Source organism: Myotis myotis, unplaced genomic scaffold, assembly GCF_014108235.1.
Source record: "Myotis myotis isolate mMyoMyo1 unplaced genomic scaffold, mMyoMyo1.p scaffold_m19_p_12, whole genome shotgun sequence".
NCBI classification, from domain to species: Eukaryota; Metazoa; Chordata; class Mammalia; order Chiroptera; family Vespertilionidae; genus Myotis; species Myotis myotis.
In genome coordinates this window covers 5,456,639-5,473,446 of record NW_023416316.1, presented here as the reverse complement: position 1 = coordinate 5,473,446, position 16,808 = coordinate 5,456,639, and the positions used below count along the sequence as shown (strand labels likewise).

General features: G+C 50.6%; 1 protein-coding gene across 4 annotated transcripts in view; it reads left to right on the top strand.

Moving 5' to 3' along the window:
• MVB12B (multivesicular body subunit 12B) overlaps positions 1–16,808 on the top strand; it is a 137,141-nt gene that overhangs the window by 33,912 nt on the left and 86,421 nt on the right. For 3 of the 4 annotated variants that reach the window (XR_004971149.1, XM_036329633.1, XM_036329632.1), the window contains exons 3-5: positions 1,797–1,904; positions 7,489–7,585; positions 14,992–15,121. Coding sequence is in view for 3 of the 4 variants with exons in the window: in XM_036329633.1 (XP_036185526.1) it covers positions 1,797–1,904; positions 7,489–7,585; positions 14,992–15,121 (335 nt within the window). In the remaining variant the exon portion in view is untranslated. Of the gene's footprint in view, positions 1–1,796; positions 1,905–7,488; positions 7,637–14,991; positions 15,122–16,808 lie in introns of all 4 variants that reach the window. The other variant, XM_036329634.1, reaches the window with a different exon arrangement.

Genomic DNA, 16,808 nt, shown 5'->3' with positions numbered 1-16,808 from the left:
CATTTATTATAGAGAAACCAAATAGGTTTCAGGTGGCATGGCGTTTCTTTGTTCCTATACATTTTTTATTTTCACATTTTAGTGGTTCCGAAATTGGGATTCACCTAAAAATAGATTTGTACATTTTGATATGATACTATTTCTCTTTTTTTCTAAAGGGGTATTTCTTTATATCTCTGAGTGATCCCCAAATGACTCCATCCTAGAATTTAGGAAATACAGTAAAAGTAGAGTTTGAGAAAAAAAATCTTTCAAAACATGGGATCCAAGGAAGAAAACACACCAAGGGGTCCTTGGCAGTGGCCAGTTGGGGCCACTGCGTTAACTCTCATGTTTTTCAAGAAACTTGATGTGTGACCGTCACGGGAACGTGCTGATGAGGTCTCATCCCGAACTAGCATCTTTCTGTGGGGATGACGTCGGTGGAGCGAGCGGTTCCTACATTATCCCCATACATTTCTTCCAGATTCCAGGCCACACATATTTGCGTATTTAGCAGAAGTACCTTTGTCCGTCCTTCCCTTCGTAGCATTTGCTAATTGACCATCGTTGGGTTTGAAAAAAGGCATTTTCCTCTGCCTGTGGGGCTGTGGGCTTTCCTGGGGCAGCCTCCGAGAATGGCTGTGGGGCTCCGGCACCCCTGCTGGTGCGTGCAACTGGGCCGCTGTGCCGGGAGCTGCTCCCCTGCGGGGCTGACGCCAGCAGTGTCTGTGTGAAGGAAGGAGATGCTCTCAGTAGTTTGTCAGCACAGCCGGGAGGTCGTCAGATCGAGGACTGCAGCCCGAGGCTATGCCTCTCAGGGACGAGCAGGGAGACACCGAGTGCACCCCGGCAGGGATGCTGCTCCCTGAGCCTTCCTGGGGTCCCCCTGGGTGCCAGCTGAAGTGCTGGAGGCCGATGAATCCTCTGACGAGATGCTGGTAAGACTCGTGTTAGGCTACCGAGCGGAGGGCAGACCCAGCCCTGCCAGGCCCCCTGGAAGCATCTGGAGGTCCCTGTCCTCTTCAGTTCCTTCCCCCTTCCTCCCATCTCATCACAAGCCCTTCCCCCAACCTCCAGCCCTCACACCTGCCCCCACCCGCAGCCAGTGCACAGGTCCTGTGAGGCCCAAATCAAGGCTGGCTTTGTCCTTGAACTCTCCTTAGAGGAAAATGCCTGCATCTGTACACAAGCACACGGCTTCCTAGGGAGGCTGTAAGCCAGGAACTGGGTCTGCCTGGTTTTTCTAACATGATGCAGTTTCCGGCCTTGAATAGCACTCGCAGACCTGGTGCCGAGAAGATGCGCTGAGGAGCAGGCTTCCTGACACCTGCCCCGGCCCCAGTGGACCCCACTGACGAAGCACCTGGTGGGCCCCAGGGTCCTGGAGCAGGGCCGCGTCAGCCGCCCACAGCGGTGCCCTCTCAGGTGGCATTTCACACCCCATTGGACTTTTTCCTGCACCCCTACCGCCGCCCCCTCCCCCCCCCAAGTGAGTGGTAATGAGCAACCTAATGTGCTGACTTCTCCAATCCCTCCTTGGTCCATTACAACAAAAGTTGCTCTTTTCTCATTAGAACCACTTTTGTCAGGGTGTCTTTAATCAATGGCTTCCCCGGGGACAGTATTTTTAGAAGTTGTGTTTTTCACACTCTCCCTTTTCCCCTTTTGGAAAATCTCTTCCCAGGGCCCAGTGAAATGAACTAATGAGATGCCAGGAGAGTTCCGGCCGGTGTTAATTGGCACAGGTACGAAGAAGCGGCTCGCGCGCTCCCGTTCCACCGCCTTACCTGCGGTCCTCTGTCTCTTTGGTGTAGGTCGCACAGACAGCAGATGGTGTGGACGCTGACCTCTGGAAAGACGGCTTGTTTAAATCCAAGGTTACCAGATACCTGTGCTTCACAAGATCATTTTCCAAAGAAAATGTAAGTCTAGTAGTGCCTTTCCGTCTGCTGAGTGAGCACAAGCCACGCATGCTCCTGCCTGAATTTCCTCCAGTGTTTGTTGTGGTTGATCCTCATCACCATATTCACGTCTCTGTGGTTTCAGTGAACTGGGTAGAATCGGCAGCTCGCGCTGTGCTTCCCTGATGAAGAGTGTTACTAACCAGGTGCCCCGGTGAACTGTGAATCCCACTAAAATGTTCTCAGGGAAACCAGGAACTTCCTCAGCAGCTCCCCTGTGCCCACCTTCCCTCTGAGGAGCAAATCCCAGGTGGCGGGGACGGAGAACTTTCCAGCAGAGCCGGTTAAAAGCTGCCCCACACCTGGAGGCGCAGCTAGAAAGGCGCTGCATGGTCACCCCTTTCCACAGCTTCAGCCCTGGTCCCAGAATGAGTCCTTCCCCCGAGTCTCTGTACGACATGGGCGTTCCATTGTGTCTGCAGGTCGGCATTCACCAGTGCCCATTCCTGTTAGTTTTTCATACTCGGGCCCATAAATGGGGGAATTTTTGATGATACCTGTTCAAGCTTTTCCAATAGTGTTTCAATGGGCAGCTTTGGGAGAAGGAGCCCGCTTTCCTGAGTATGTCCCCTGCGTGGGGCCTGCCCTCGTCTTCCTGCCAGTACCCCTCCCCGCTCCCGGGACAGCCACCTGGAGCCTTCGCCCTTTCCGGAGCTCAGCGTTTGGGGCTTCTCCAAGGTCACCTTCATTCCTCGCCCCGAGAGGGAGCAGGTTTCCGTTCTCAGGGGAGCCTTTTTATTTTGGGCCTAAGTGTTCCTGTCTCTTTCTGATGCAAAGTTTTTTTGAAATATTTTTATTAATTTATTTTTATAAATTTTATTATAACAGTAAGCTATGCTATGGTTTAAAAAGGAAATAAAAACGGGGCTCTAGCTGGTTTGGCTCAGTGTATAGAGTGTCGGCCTGCGGAATGAAGGGTCTCGGGTTCGATTCCAGTCCAGGGCACATGCCTGGGTTGCTGGCTCAATCCCCAGGAGAAGGTGTGCAGGAGGCAGCTGATCAATGAGTCTCTCTCATCACTGATGTTTCTATCTCTCTCTCCCTCTCTTTTCCTCTCTGAAATCAATAAAAAATATGTGTTTTTTTAAAAAGAAAAAAAAAAGAAAAACAACTTTAGACATCTTCATTCAGAAGCATGAGCGGGAAGAGAAACGGTCATTCTCCCGTCACATAGCCCCACAGCCCACGGTCCAGGCCCGGGGTCCCGGCCTGTCCCTGCCGCGTTTTCTGGCTGGAGACAGTCACGCGGTTCTCTGGCCGCCACTCTTCCACCTAACATGCCTGTGCTTATTGCGAAGTCTTTGGAAGGAAAATTACTCATAGCATATGCAGGACTGGGGAGAAGTCATTGCTTTAATTCCCCCCCTAATTACGATGGTAACGTCTGCTTGTTGTGAAGTGCAGCTTCTAATGGAGGGGGCACAGTCCTGGTGCTACACTCCGACATCCTTCTCACCAGACAGGCCGGCAGGCGGCAGCTGCGCCGCAATGAGTCTGAGCAGGTCCCGGGGCTCACCGTGCCACCGAGGACACAGAGGGCAGGTCTGCAGGCCGGGTTGACATCCCCCCTGCCCCACCTTCCCTCTGGCATCGCATTCACACAGGGCATCCCTGCCCCTTTGTGCCAGAGTTACCTAAACCCTTTTCTGAAACTGTTCATGTGTTTAACTTTCGTCACCCCTCTTCTGTCCCTGGCCTCCCCTGTGTGCAGAGGTCAGCGTGCTCACTGCCGCTCGGGGCTGAGGACGGACTCCGGGGACGCCCTCGCTCTGCTCAGTGGCTTCACGGTGTCATTTCAGATCTCTGCTCAGTCTTCCCCCATCGGGCCTGAGGAGGCTTCGGCTCAAAACGGTGGCCTCCCAGGACAGCCATGATCTCGTATACCACTTTTTATTGTTGGTTTGTTGTGTGTGTGTGTGTGTGTGTGTGTGTGTGTGTGTGTGTGTCTGGGTGTGTCTGTGTGTGTCTGTGTCTCTGTGTGTGTCTCTCTGTGTGTGTGTGTGTGTGTCTGTGTGTGTCTGTGTGTTGTGTGTGTGTCTGTGTGTCTGTGTGTGTTGTGTGTGTGTGTGTCTGTGTGTGTGTGTGTGTCTCTGTGTGTGTGTCTGTGTGTGTGTGTCTGTGTGTGTGTTTGTGTGTGTGTGTGTCTGTGTGCTGTCTGTGTGTGTGTCTGTGTGCCTGTGTGTGTGTGTTTTCTTGATTTCTGTCTTTGTTGCGTTTCCCCCAAAGGCTGTGGGTTCTTGGTACTCTAGGCCAGAGTCGTCCCCGACCCTTCGTGTGGGGACAGTGACAAGTCTGAAGATGGCAGATGCGTGGCCTGCGCGTGCTAGCTTAGGTGTCACGGTAGACCTTCTGCAGAGAATGCGTGAGTTAGTCACCCTTCGCTGAACACTGAAGAGGTGCTCGTTGGGGGCTTCCTTTGTGTGTCTTCCTCCAGGAGGCCCAGGAGGCGGGTAGGGATGTGGGGTGAGGACCAGGCCGTGGGGGACCGCTGCCGCCCCTTTGAAGCAGCGTAGGAAATAGGTGCGTTCTGGTTTCAGAAAAAGAACGAATGGGTCCTGTGGTGACATCCAGAGGGGCCCCCGGCTGGCCAGGAGTGGACAGGAATGAGGCATAGTTTAATCTGCCGCAGCCATCCGGGCCAGCCCTGCTGTCAGGGAGTGCTCGGCATGGCATAATTTGTACGGCCGTGAAGGAGGGCCGGGGATCTCAGGCTGGACAGATTCTTAATTAGGTGACTTGAGACTCCCAATGTAGGAGTTTGGGGAGACTCCTTTGGAACTTAAATTTCCTTCCCCCAGTAATGCCATTAATACAGAAACCTGGCTTTGGAGTGACATTGCTTCCTGGGGAAGGATCGAGATTAATTGCACTTTTCATGCCCTGTACTTTCTGCATTACCTGTAATAATAATGTACATAGATTAGGTAGGGAGGATATTAAACAGAAGGATTTATGAACATTTGAATATTAAGTTGGTTATCTGTGGCTACCTTAAATGCAAGGTTGTCAAAAATAATTACAGTATACTAGCAACACTGGCTACCAGAGGCAATATAAATACCCTGAGTCAGTGCATATTGGGCCTTTGGCATGAATCATTTGCTCAACAAGGATTGGGAATACGCTCTTCATATTTATGAGGAGGAAATGAAAGGGAGCACGGGATGGGGGGGGGGAGAGGGACACGCGAAATTAATGGTGTCGCAGACCCACTGTATTAAACCCGAGCGCGGAGGGGCCCCACGCGGGCTGCGGGGAGCTCTGCAGTGCAGCTCCCGTTCGGTAGGCACGTGAGGGTTTGTGATGCTTTTAAAACGGCCACACCACCCGTGTTCTGCTTTCACGATCGGGGACATTTGTAGAGTGTGGAGGGTGCGGTCGCTAAGTGGTTTGCAGTTGACTTCCGTGAAACCCAGCTTGTCAAGCAGAAGACACCTGCAGAGGATATTGATGAACGCCCATCCATCTCCGGGGCAGGGACACATACCCAGTGTTAATTTCTCAATGCAGAAAGCAGTGATGACATGGAAACGCAGCTGCCATGAAAAAAAATGATGATCGATTAGATGAGGCAGCTTTGGAGGCAGCTCATGTCTGCAAGTTAGGCTAACAGTTCAAACCCTGCACACGGTCAGAGATGTGGTCTGCGCCCATGAGGGTCCCCAGTCCGCCTGCCGTGCTGCACTGGGCGCTGCTTCCCCGAGGCAGCCACCGAGGCAGACTAGTAGGAAGCAGTGGGCAAGCAGAGTTCTGTGAGAAGGAAATGGTTTTGTGACAGCAGGCCCTGGTGTGCACGGATTCATGCACCAGTGCGGTCCCTCAGCCTGGCCTGTGCCCTCTGCAATCCGGGACCCTCGAGGGATGTTGGAGAGCCAATTTTGGCCTGATTCCTGCAGGCCAGGCCGAAGGACCCCACCAGTGTACGAATCTTTGCACCAGGTCTCCAGTATGCATATAAGATCTTAATCTCTACCCACCCTCCCCACTCCCCCCCTCCCCTCTGAGATTCATCAGTCTATTCCATGTTTCCATGCCTGTGCATTGAGCATCTGCCCCCTGGTGGTCAGTGTGCATCATAGCTACCAGTCGAACAGTCACTTAGGCTTTTATATAAATGTAAATTTAATATATATATTAAATATACTTTTAATGTTTTTATTGATAGAGTTTAGATTCATCATCCCAGCAAATCCAATCTGATTTCTGACTTTGAGCAGCCCACCCAGTTGAAAATGTACCAAAAACATTAATTTTTTTCACCAAATAATGACTGACAACCTATTGTGTGCCAAGAACTGTGCTGGGCTTAGACTTACAGCAGTGACAGATAGTTTTGGTCCTGGTGGTTCTTAAACTCTAGGGGGGAGACAGATGTTAAATAACCTTGAAAATGTGCCATTATAAATTGATACGAAGGAAAATAGTGCCAAGAGAGAGGAGAGCGGAGAGTGTAGATGGAAAGAACTCCCTGAGTGGCCTTCAGAGAGCGTGTTCGCTGGCATTGGGCAGAGGGCAGGGGCTGGCGCTCATGCGCAGAGACGGACACAGGCCTGAGGAGGTGCTGTGGAGGCCAGAGTGACGGGCTGGTCATCTGGGTGCTTGTCCCAACACAGAGCAAGAGCCTGAGCGTGCTCACGCGGGCGAGGTGCTTCTGGGAAATGGGCACGCAGAGTGCGTGGCTGGCATCCTGACTGGGGAGATGGGGATCAGCAGCCATCCGTCTCTCCTTAACTGGCTCTACCGGAGTGGGGGCAGTAACTGCAGATTACGCGGAAGGCTTTAATGACGTCTTCGGGGTAGCCCCAGTATTGAAGTTGTAGGGTAGATATCTTTAGAGCTCGTTTCCAGTGCGTTCACTGATAATTCTCTCTCGCAGTTACAGGGGGTGGGAGCCGTCTTCGGAAGACGTTTTTGCACTGGTTACAGCAACTGCGCACCATGGACCCCATATACCACCACTAAATAGAAGCTTTAAGAGGCCCTGGTGCGTGTCATTCTGGAAGATGTGTAATAGTGAGGCAGCAGGGCTTTTCACGCTGTATTTTATGATTCTTGGGATTTTACAGAATGTATCTAGCAGCCGAAATGTGTGTCAATATGCAGGCTGGCAACCACTTAGGAGTGTGGTTGGTTCTCTGTTCGGTTTAGACGCAGCTCCCCGCTCACCCGTGCCCCCCCCCCCCCCCCACGGCTGCCCCAGGGATTTGCTCTCTCTAACCTGCTGGGCCTGAGAGCTGGTCCCGGGACGTGTGCACAGCTGCCCTCTTCTGGTTATGTCTCCGGCATCTCCTGGCTGCTCGTCCGCCTAGCCAAGGCGTGCCATGTCTGAGTGAGTGCCTTTGAGGTTCTGCAGATGAAACTCCTTCCCGGGCCACCGAGTCCCCGTGTGACCGCTGGGGAACAGTAAGTGGCACCCACCCTAACTAACCTGCTGTCGTCAAGCTGCAGGAGTCATGGTGTAAATGTGCATCTCGAAGCCAAAACAGCAAACCCACCACAGGCGTGTTTGGATTAATCGTCTGTCTCTCTCCTCTTTCCTCCCAAGAGTCATTTAGGGAACGTGTTGGTGGACATGAAGCTCATTGACATCAAGGACACTCTGCCTGTGGGCTTCATCCCGATCCAGGAGACGGTGGACACACGTGAGTCCCCCTTTAGTACCGCTCATCGCAATGCCGGTTTCCTTCCACCAGGTATATTTTTAGGTATTTTTTGTAAGCATTTTTCTTTGGAAATATTTTAGGAGTCCCTACTGCTTGCCCATGAATAAACTCGTGTCTGACTCAGTTCTCCCAGGAGTTCGTAGCGTTCCGGTTAGCACCCTGTAAGTGGGCCGATGTCCTTTTCCCCCAGAGCGGGCTTCCTGCTGAGCCGGTCGCTCAGGAATGGACGGAGAGGCGGGTGGTAGTTCGTCCTCAGTGCGTCCTCTGCGCTGCTGAAGCCAAGCTTGGCACAGACCCAGGCGCAAAAGGGAAAAACCAGAAGATTCCCAGGGAATACAAGTGCACTACTGTCCCCATTTGGGGCTCTGGGAGCTCACAAGAAAGGCCAGAACCAGGAAGACTGCCCATCAGAGGACACAGGATTCCGTGTGAGCGCTGAGCAGAACTGAGCAGAAGTCACTGACAAGTCAGAAGCTTCTTCAGGGTCCGTCATGCACATGAGCTGTCATGCAGCACCGGGAAAGTATTCATTTTGATGTGAAATAACTTGTTTCATTTTTAATTACTCTTACCAGCTAAGTTTAGGATGCCCACACCGTGAAGCAGTAAAATAAAAATGAACACAGAGACTCCTTTCTTTATGACACGTGATTTCTCTGTGAAGTTCTGGTCTCATTCTGCGTCATACATATTTGAGTTTTCCATATTTAGCCCCACTGGGACCCACTATTTTTGCTGGGTTTTTACTAGCATTTCATGTAGACCAGACTTTTCATATCCGCAGAGGCCAACTGTATATTAAAATATTCTTACAACTCAGTTAAACAAAGACAACCACTGCATAGCATATTTTCATTTTCTTAATAGTCTCCTCACTTTTGGACATTTTGCTATTACTTGCTTGTAATTATATGCATTAGTTAATAATTATAATAGCTGATATTTAGTATGTATTTTCTGTATGCTAACCCCTGTGATAAATGCTCTACATACCTGATATCATTGAATCTTCAGAGACCTCTCTTTGGAAATGGACATTATTGAACCCAGTTCACATCTGCGATAAGTGAGACTCAGTGACTGCTTAGGGGTTAAAGAATTTACCCAAGGCCGCGCCCCTCGGAGTGGGGAGGAACCAGACACACACGAGTCCGACACCAGCCACCCTTCTCACCACAGTGCCACTCGGCAAAAGCATGTGTTTAAGCACCTTTTACAAAAAGGTTTTATATATTTATGCATCGGGGGGTTTGGTAACGCTTTAGTGGATATACCAGTAGTTCACACACCATACAGTTTACCCATTAAAGTACACAGTTTAGAGGTTTTTAGTATATTCACAGGGTTTGCAAGCATTGCCATCAGTTTTAGAATATTTCATCCCCTCCCCAAGAATCCCAGCCCCATTAGCAGTCACTCTCCGCTTCTCTCCACCTCACCTTTGCCCCCGCGCTAGCCCCAGGCAGTCACCCGCCTGCTTGGTAGGTGTGCCTGTCCAGGACACTCCCTGTAAGTGGAATCGTGCAGTCTGTGGTCTTTCGTGATCAGCTCCTTTTACTGAGCATATGTTTTCAAGGTTCCTCCGTGTTGCAGCATCTATCAGTACCTCATTCCTTTTTATCGCCAAATAATCCGCCATTTATATGGATACGCTACACTTTGCATATCCATCCAACTGATGGATGTTTGGGTGGTTTCTGCTTTTGGCTGTTGTGAATAATGCTGCTATGAGCACTCGTGTGCAAGTTTTTGTGTGGACATATGTTTTCATTTCTCCTAGGCGTCTACTAGGCATGGAATGGCTGGTCCTATTCTAACTCTGTGCTTAACTCTCTGAGGAGCCACCTCACTGTTTCTAGAGGAGCAGCACTGTTTTACCTTCCCACCAGCAGCGCGCGGTTCCGAGCTTCCCCAGCACGTGTCACTGTCCTTGATTCCAGCCGTCTCCGTGGGTTCGAAGGGGTCTCTCGGTGTGGTTTCGGCGTGTGTTTCCCTGTTAGTTAATGATGCTGGGCATCTTTGCATGTGCTTGTTGGCCGTGGGTGTGTCTTCTCTGGAGAAAGGTCTCTTCTGATCCTTTGCCATTTTAAAGTGGGCTGTCTTTGTTTAACTGAGTTATAAGAATATTTTAATATACTGTTGACCCTTGAACAACATGGGTTTGTACTGGGTGGGTCCAGTTATACACAGATTTTTTTTTTTCAGTAAATACTGTAACCATATTTTCTTAACATTTTCTTTTCTCTAGCTTACTTTATTGTAAGGATACAGTGTACAATACATATAACATACAAAATATGTATTAATTGACTGTATATGTTATTGGCAAGGCTTCCAGTCAACAGTTAGCTATTAGTAGTTATATTTTGGGGGAGTCAAAAGTTATACCCGGATTTTTTATTATGAGGGGGATTGGTGCCCCTATCCCCTGGGTTTTTCAGGGTTTAACCGTATTCTAGATGTAAGGTTTGCAATATTTTCTCCCATTTTGTGGGGGTTTTTTTTCCACTTTCTTGTTGTCCTTCAAAAAGTTTTTTATTTTGATGGAATCCATTTACCTTTTTTTTTTTGGCTTATGCTTTTGGTAACATACCCAAGAAATCATTGCCTAAATCAAGGTCACCAAGATTCATGCCTCTGTTTTCTCCTAAGAGATTTATAGTTTTAACTCTTACATTTATGTCTTTAATCCATTTTGAGTTAATTTTTGTGAATGGTGTGAGGTAGGGGTCCAACTTCATTTTTGTGCATGTGAATTTCCAGTTGAATAACCATTCTTCCTCCACTGGCTTGTCTCAGCGTCCTTGTTGAACGTCAGTTGACCATAACTGTGCGAGTTTGTTTCTGGACCCTGAGTTCTTCCATCGATCTATACGTCTTTCCTTATGCCAGTCGTGATTGATTACTGTAGCTTTGTAGCAGGTTTTGAAACTATGAGTCCTCCAACTTTGTTCTTCTTTTTCAAGATGACCTGACTATTCTGGGTCCCTGGAATTTTCATATAAATTTTAGGATTTGTCGGTTTCTGCAAAGAAGCCAGCTGGGATTTTGATAGGAATGAGGTTGAGTCTGTAGGTCAGTTTGGCTGTGTACAGATTTTGAATAATTTCCTTGTGATAGGTTCCCAAGTACTTGAGCCTGCTGGGTCCTCGGCCTCTGTGGTCTGCCCAGCCTTCCTCCACAAGGTGTTCCTCATATTCAGACACCCTCTGCTTCACCCAAACCGAGCCACGTGCTGTGCGCTCTGCAGGCTCCTTTCCTTGCTGACTACGTATTTGCTACTGTTTTCCTTGCCTGAAATGCCTCTTCCCTCAACTCAGAATGCCCACACCCCAGATCTTTCTGGCTGAGCCAAAGTCCTCCCACCTGCATCAGGCAGTCTGTGGTCCCTACACACCAGTGTGAAGCAAGCTCTCTCCTCTCCACAGTCAGCAAAGCTTGGTGGGTGCCTGTGGCACTGCAGGCTTCGGGATGTGAAGGTGACGATGATATGGCCCTTTCCACAGGGACCTTAGTCTAGTGGGTGACCTGCGTGTGGCAACAAGAAGCTGCGTCAGCACACACCGAGCCAGGGCTAACCAGTCGGAGGTCAGGTCCCGTCTGCCTTCTCAGTGCACACACTCACTGAAGGGCAGGAGGGGAGTAAGCCATGCAAGTCAGTGTGGGAAGCCCAAGGGCGTGATTCTGCCTCTGAATTCCCATCGTTACCTCCACGAGGACGAAGTGCAGGGTGGTCTGTGGAGAACTTGGGCTGTGGAGTCGAGTCGCCTGGTATTGAGTCTGGCTTTGCACTTACAACTATAGGACTTCACCCTCCTGGGCCTCAGTTTCCTCATCTGTAAAATGGGGAGGGGGGGTATTAGCTACCTCATAATAATGTTTCTAGCTGCATTTTAGCCATTTATGTGTTTTCTTCATGTCTTTGCTACTTATCTCTTTCTTTGAGGGCAAGATCCGTGTTTAATTCATCTTTGAATTGCCTAAGGCAGCGGTTGCCAACCGCTGGTGGTCCATGAGGTCCGAAAGGTTGGCGACCCCTGGCCTAAGGTACCCATTGCACACAGTGCCATGCTCGGAGGATGGGCTCAATAAAGATAAGCGTTATTACTCTCTGTTGCCAAAGTAACTTCCAGAAATACCAATACATGGTGCCACTAATGACACAGGTTTGTACCTGTTCTCCACAGACCTGCCAGCATAGGCTTTAAATTTTTTACTTAGTTTTGCTATCCCATTTTATTGAATTTTCATCTCGTTATTTATTAGCAAGACTGAACATTTCACAAGAGTGTGCTTGCTACCTTTGCTTATTCTTAAATGGCTTCTCTGCTTGAGAACTAAAATTGCCTGTAGACTTGCGTTAATTTTCCACTCCCCCCCCTGCTTTTTTCGTTTTAGAATTGGTGTTCATTTTTGACAACTAATTGACTTACAGTGTCTTTATGTTGATACTGCAGAGCCACAAGGGATTTCCCATGCTGCACTTTCCTCTCGTTGAACCAGTTCAGCGAGGAAGCCCAGGGTGGGGGCCTGCCTGGGCCACAGGCGGTGTGGCTGCCGTGGGGTGAGCCTGGGCCGTGATCCGGGCTGGGCAGCCTCTCCCCGTGGACTTTCTGAGGTTGTCCAGGCCTCTCCACCAGGTGTCTTATCTCACAAGGTGGGTGGGATCGGGGTAGCCTCTTCATTTCAGGTCACATGGCCATTTCCTGGAGACTTTACCAGGGGACAGGTCAGTTTGGGTGCATGTAAGGCCCTGATTTTACAAAGTCAGCCGAAAGGAGGAGACTCCTGTAATCAATTTAAAATACAGTTTGTTGCAATCCACATAGTACTTAGACACTGGAAGGCTGTTTGTTTTAGTAAAGTGCTGTGTCCTTTCTGTGTTCATTAGCATGACTGAACACATTTCTATTGACTCTGCATAATATATTTACTTAAAACCAGGCCCGCTGAAGCGTGTGTAATTAGTGGCTCCATGCTGTAGGGGGAGGAAGGGAGCAGAGAGCAGCGCTGCAAGAGCAAGTGAAATACCTGCATTCTCACCTGCGGTGCGGGATCTTCCATGGTGCGCGGCTGCTGTTGGGGTCTGGATTCAGGGCCTTGTTACTCTCGGTTGTAGGTCCCATCCAGCCCTCGGTGTCCTCACCAAGGAAGAGAACCCACAGTTTCTGAGTTCCATCTGGCTCTTACCGCCCCACCCCTCCCCAAACAACAACACAGCACCCAGCACCTCTGATCCTTGGTAAAGTCCAGATGGCCACAGGCCTGCCCTGCCCTCCTCATGCTGCTCCCTGATTTGATGCCTATTTCCTGACCCGAATGGAAAGGTCTTGAAAGTCAGGGCTGAGCCCTGACTTAAACCGTGTGCTGGAGGCTTCCTTGATGGCGATAAGAACGTTCATGCTGTTCCTTATTGAGCTCATGCGTGTGCCAGGCACGGGGCTAAGGGAAGCCTATCCCACCCCACTTCATCCACCGGCCACCCTCCGGGTGGGGTTTCATTCGCCCCCTTTTACAGACAGCAGGGCAGAGCTCGGAGAGATTAAAGTCACGGTGTTGGGAAGTGGCGGAGGTGGGGTTCAACCCAGGTCTGTCTGACTCATGTCTGAGTGATGCAGTTAATTGAAACTCGTGTTTAAAAACCACAGAGGAGCAAGCAAACACCTGGCTGGCCACCGAGGGCGGGGGCTGCGAGGGCACAGACTCATCACTAAGACTTGATAAAGAATCACATATTTATCTTGTTTTCTATACAACATATTTCAGAGAGACCAAGTAGTTGAAGAAAAGTTTTTTTATATAGAAGAATTCCAGCTAAAAATGGGGAAGGATGACAGATTTAGAAAATCGCCACTTTGAAACCTTTAATGCAGTGGTTCTCCACCCTCCTAACGCCGCGACCCTTTAATACAGTTCCTCATGGTGTGGTGACCCCCAACCATAAAATTATTTTCGTTGCTACTTCATAACTGTAATTTTGCTACTGTTATGAATCGTCATGTAAATATCTGATATGCAGGATGTATTTTCATTGTTACAAATTGAACATAATTAAAGCATAGTGATTAATCACAAAAACAATATGTAATTATAGATGTGTTTTCCAGTCTTAGGCGACCCCTTGAAAGGGTCGTTCCACCCCCAAAGGGGTCGCGACCCACAGGTTGAGAACCACTGCTTTAATGAAATGATGGATCTAAGCAGCAGTCGTCAGGGGAGGTGAATACTCAGAGAGTAGCTGCTGGGGACTTCATCACGGGGGACAGGCCGACACCCCCAGAAGCCGAGGGGGTGAGCTGTCACTGCAGGATGTACCTGCACCACCAGGGAAGTGTTATTGCCTAAAGAACCCTAACTTGCCTCTTACTGGGCCTTTAGCTGTAGCTGCCAGTTCGTAGGTACAGGGAAGTGACCCAGTTTCTCCAGTACCAGCGCCCCGAAGACAGGGAAGGGGAGAGACTGAAACAGAATAAAAGGGACTTGAGAGACCTGACAGCCACAGTCAGACAAGCCAGCAGTGAAATGACATTCTTGAGATAATGAAGGGAACTTGAATACAGACTATTTATTGGATGATATTAGGAATTGTTGTTCATTTTCTTAAGGATGATCATGGCATGGTGATTGCGTTAAAAAAGATTGTCTGCCCCAGATGCCTACTGAGCTATCGACAGGTGACAAGACACGGTGTTAGGGATTCATCTTAAATCCTTCAGCCAGGCCACGTGGGATGAAACCAGCCTGTTCACTGGGGGCAGCGTTGAAACTAGATGACAGGAACATGTGGGGTCATGTGCTTCGGGGAATGTTTGAAAATTTCTACAATGAAAAGGAAAAAATGGAAACAGTCCGTGCAGTAACGTGTGCTCACGCGCCGGTGTCCGTGTGCCTGTGTCTGAAGGCTGCCGCAGTGAGCAGGTGTGACGTCTCCTCGCAGAGGGGGCGCACCCCAGGAGCCCCTCTCCGCGGGGAAAGGCTGCGCTCCGGCTGCACACCCGGCTGCCCGCTGTGGGCCCGGGGAGGGCAGGAGGCGCAGGGCCAGCCCTTCTGTCGGGCGCTTGGATGACCAGCCCCTTCCGCCGCCAGAAAGGGAACGTTAGGGGAGACCTGATGCTCCATATAGAGCAGCGGTTCTCAACCTTCCTAACGCCGCGACCCTTTAATACAGGTCCTCATGTTGTGACCCCCAATTTCATTGTTACAAACTGAACATAATTAAAGCATAGTGATTAATCACAAAACAATATGTAATTATATATGTGTTTTCCGATGGTCTTAGGCAACCCCTGTGAAAGGGTCGTTCGCCCCCCAAAGGGCTCGCGACCCACATGTTGAAAACCGCTGATACAGAGACTCACACCTTTCCTTGTTGTTCTTTCCTGCAGAGGAAGTGGCTTTCAGAAAGAAGAGGCTGTGCATTAAATTCATCCCCCGGGATTCCACGGAGGCGGCGATCTGTGACATCCGGATCATGGGCCGGACCAAGCAGGCCCCCCCGCAGTACACGTTCATTGGGTGAGTCCATAGCCAGGCCTCTCTCGCCTCCTCTCCCTGTGCGAGCTGCAGCCGGTCCAGACCACCACGCTGTCCACCCCCGCGCCTCAGCGCGTGCCCCTCGCCGCACTCAGGGCCTTCCGTGCCCTTGTCCTGGTGTTTATCCTTGACGCTCTGTGGGCCTTTCCAGGTGCCCCCAAGCCCAGGGGTTCTCTCCTTCGGGACCCCTGAGCCTCGGCTCTCGGCAGTTTATTCACCCCCTGAGTTCACGGCACCTTCGTTCCATGGCCAGAGACCTGGCAGGTGGCGACTGAGGCAAACGAAGAGCCTGCTCTCAGAGTTGTGCTCTGACAGGAGAGGCGAGCAACCAACAGGACAATGATGATGATATCATTTTAGGGAGCAACAAAAACGAGACGCTACAGTGAACCAGCGGCCCTTCAGCGAGGGGGTCAGGTGGGGAGGCTTGAGCAGAGGCCTCCAGCGTGAGAAGAAGCCGCCCTGCAGAGTGTGAGAGGCAGGGCCTCCGACAGAGGAGGGGACGCCCGTGGGAACGGGCGTGGCATGTCCGGGAGCAGCGTGGCTGGCTGGGCGAGCGAGGGGGAGTCGGGAGAGGGGAGGGGAGCGGCCACCAGGACCTCGTGGGACATGATCGTGGTGTGGATTTTCTCCCAGTGCACCGGATGCCAGTGGGGGGCTCTGAGTCGAGAAAAACGTGCTATTTCATGACCACATGGTAATTCCTTGTGCAGTTTTCTGGCTGCACGTTCATCTTCCCTGATGAGCAGAGGGCTGGTTCACCGGTGGCCTTAGTATCGGCACAGGCCTGGCTCTGAAGCCATTTCATAAGCACGAAGTACAAGGAATCTCAGGATTTCACTCTGGGCTCTTTTGACTGTGGGTGAGAGGGAACCCAGCCCAGGCTGGCGAAGTGTGGCCCGAAGTAGGTGCTCGGAGAACATCACTAGGATCTAGTTTCTCCCTCCCTCCTCCTGGCACTGATTCCAGGAGACCCCATCCCTAGACATGTTCTCCCCAGTGGGGGAATGGTGGCCCGCTTGGTTCGCCTACTTTTCCTCCAGGTTCAAGTCCCGAGGCAAAGAGCAAGTCTGTGTTCTCAATCATTCAAACAGAAGTGCCAGAACTCAGTCTCATTGGTCTTGATGGATGCCCCTGGGGTCCTGTGCACCCCGGCCCTGTCACTGCTGCCTGGGAAATGTCGTTCTCTCTCCCAGGCCCGAGCCATTGGAACTCAGAGACCAACAATGAGGGGTGGCTGCCCCCAGATGCAGAGGGGAGATATAAAGTCAGACTGTGGAGTGAATGGATGCTGGGTGTCCTAAAGACAATAAGTGTTCATTGTACTCAGTCACCCGAGACCCAGGATTTCATCGGTGTGGTAGATGGTTGTCGGCCCTCGGCCGCGTGCCTCTCTCCCTGGCTGGCTCTGCAGGCATCTCACTGGACCCCGTGGGGCCCCACAGATAAGTTCTCCTATTGGCTTTTGAGATTGCCTCCTGGATCTGGGTCATGTTCTGTTTCTCTTCTTGTTCATTTAATCCAGACCTTCCTCTTTCCCCTGAAAGCCAGGCCTTTGCCCATCGGCCTGGCACAAGCTGGGTGACAGGCAAGCTGTGGTGTTTGCTTGAAGTGCGAGGGGAGCCGGTATCACTGAACTAGAAGTGGGGCTTGAAGTGGATCGTCATGT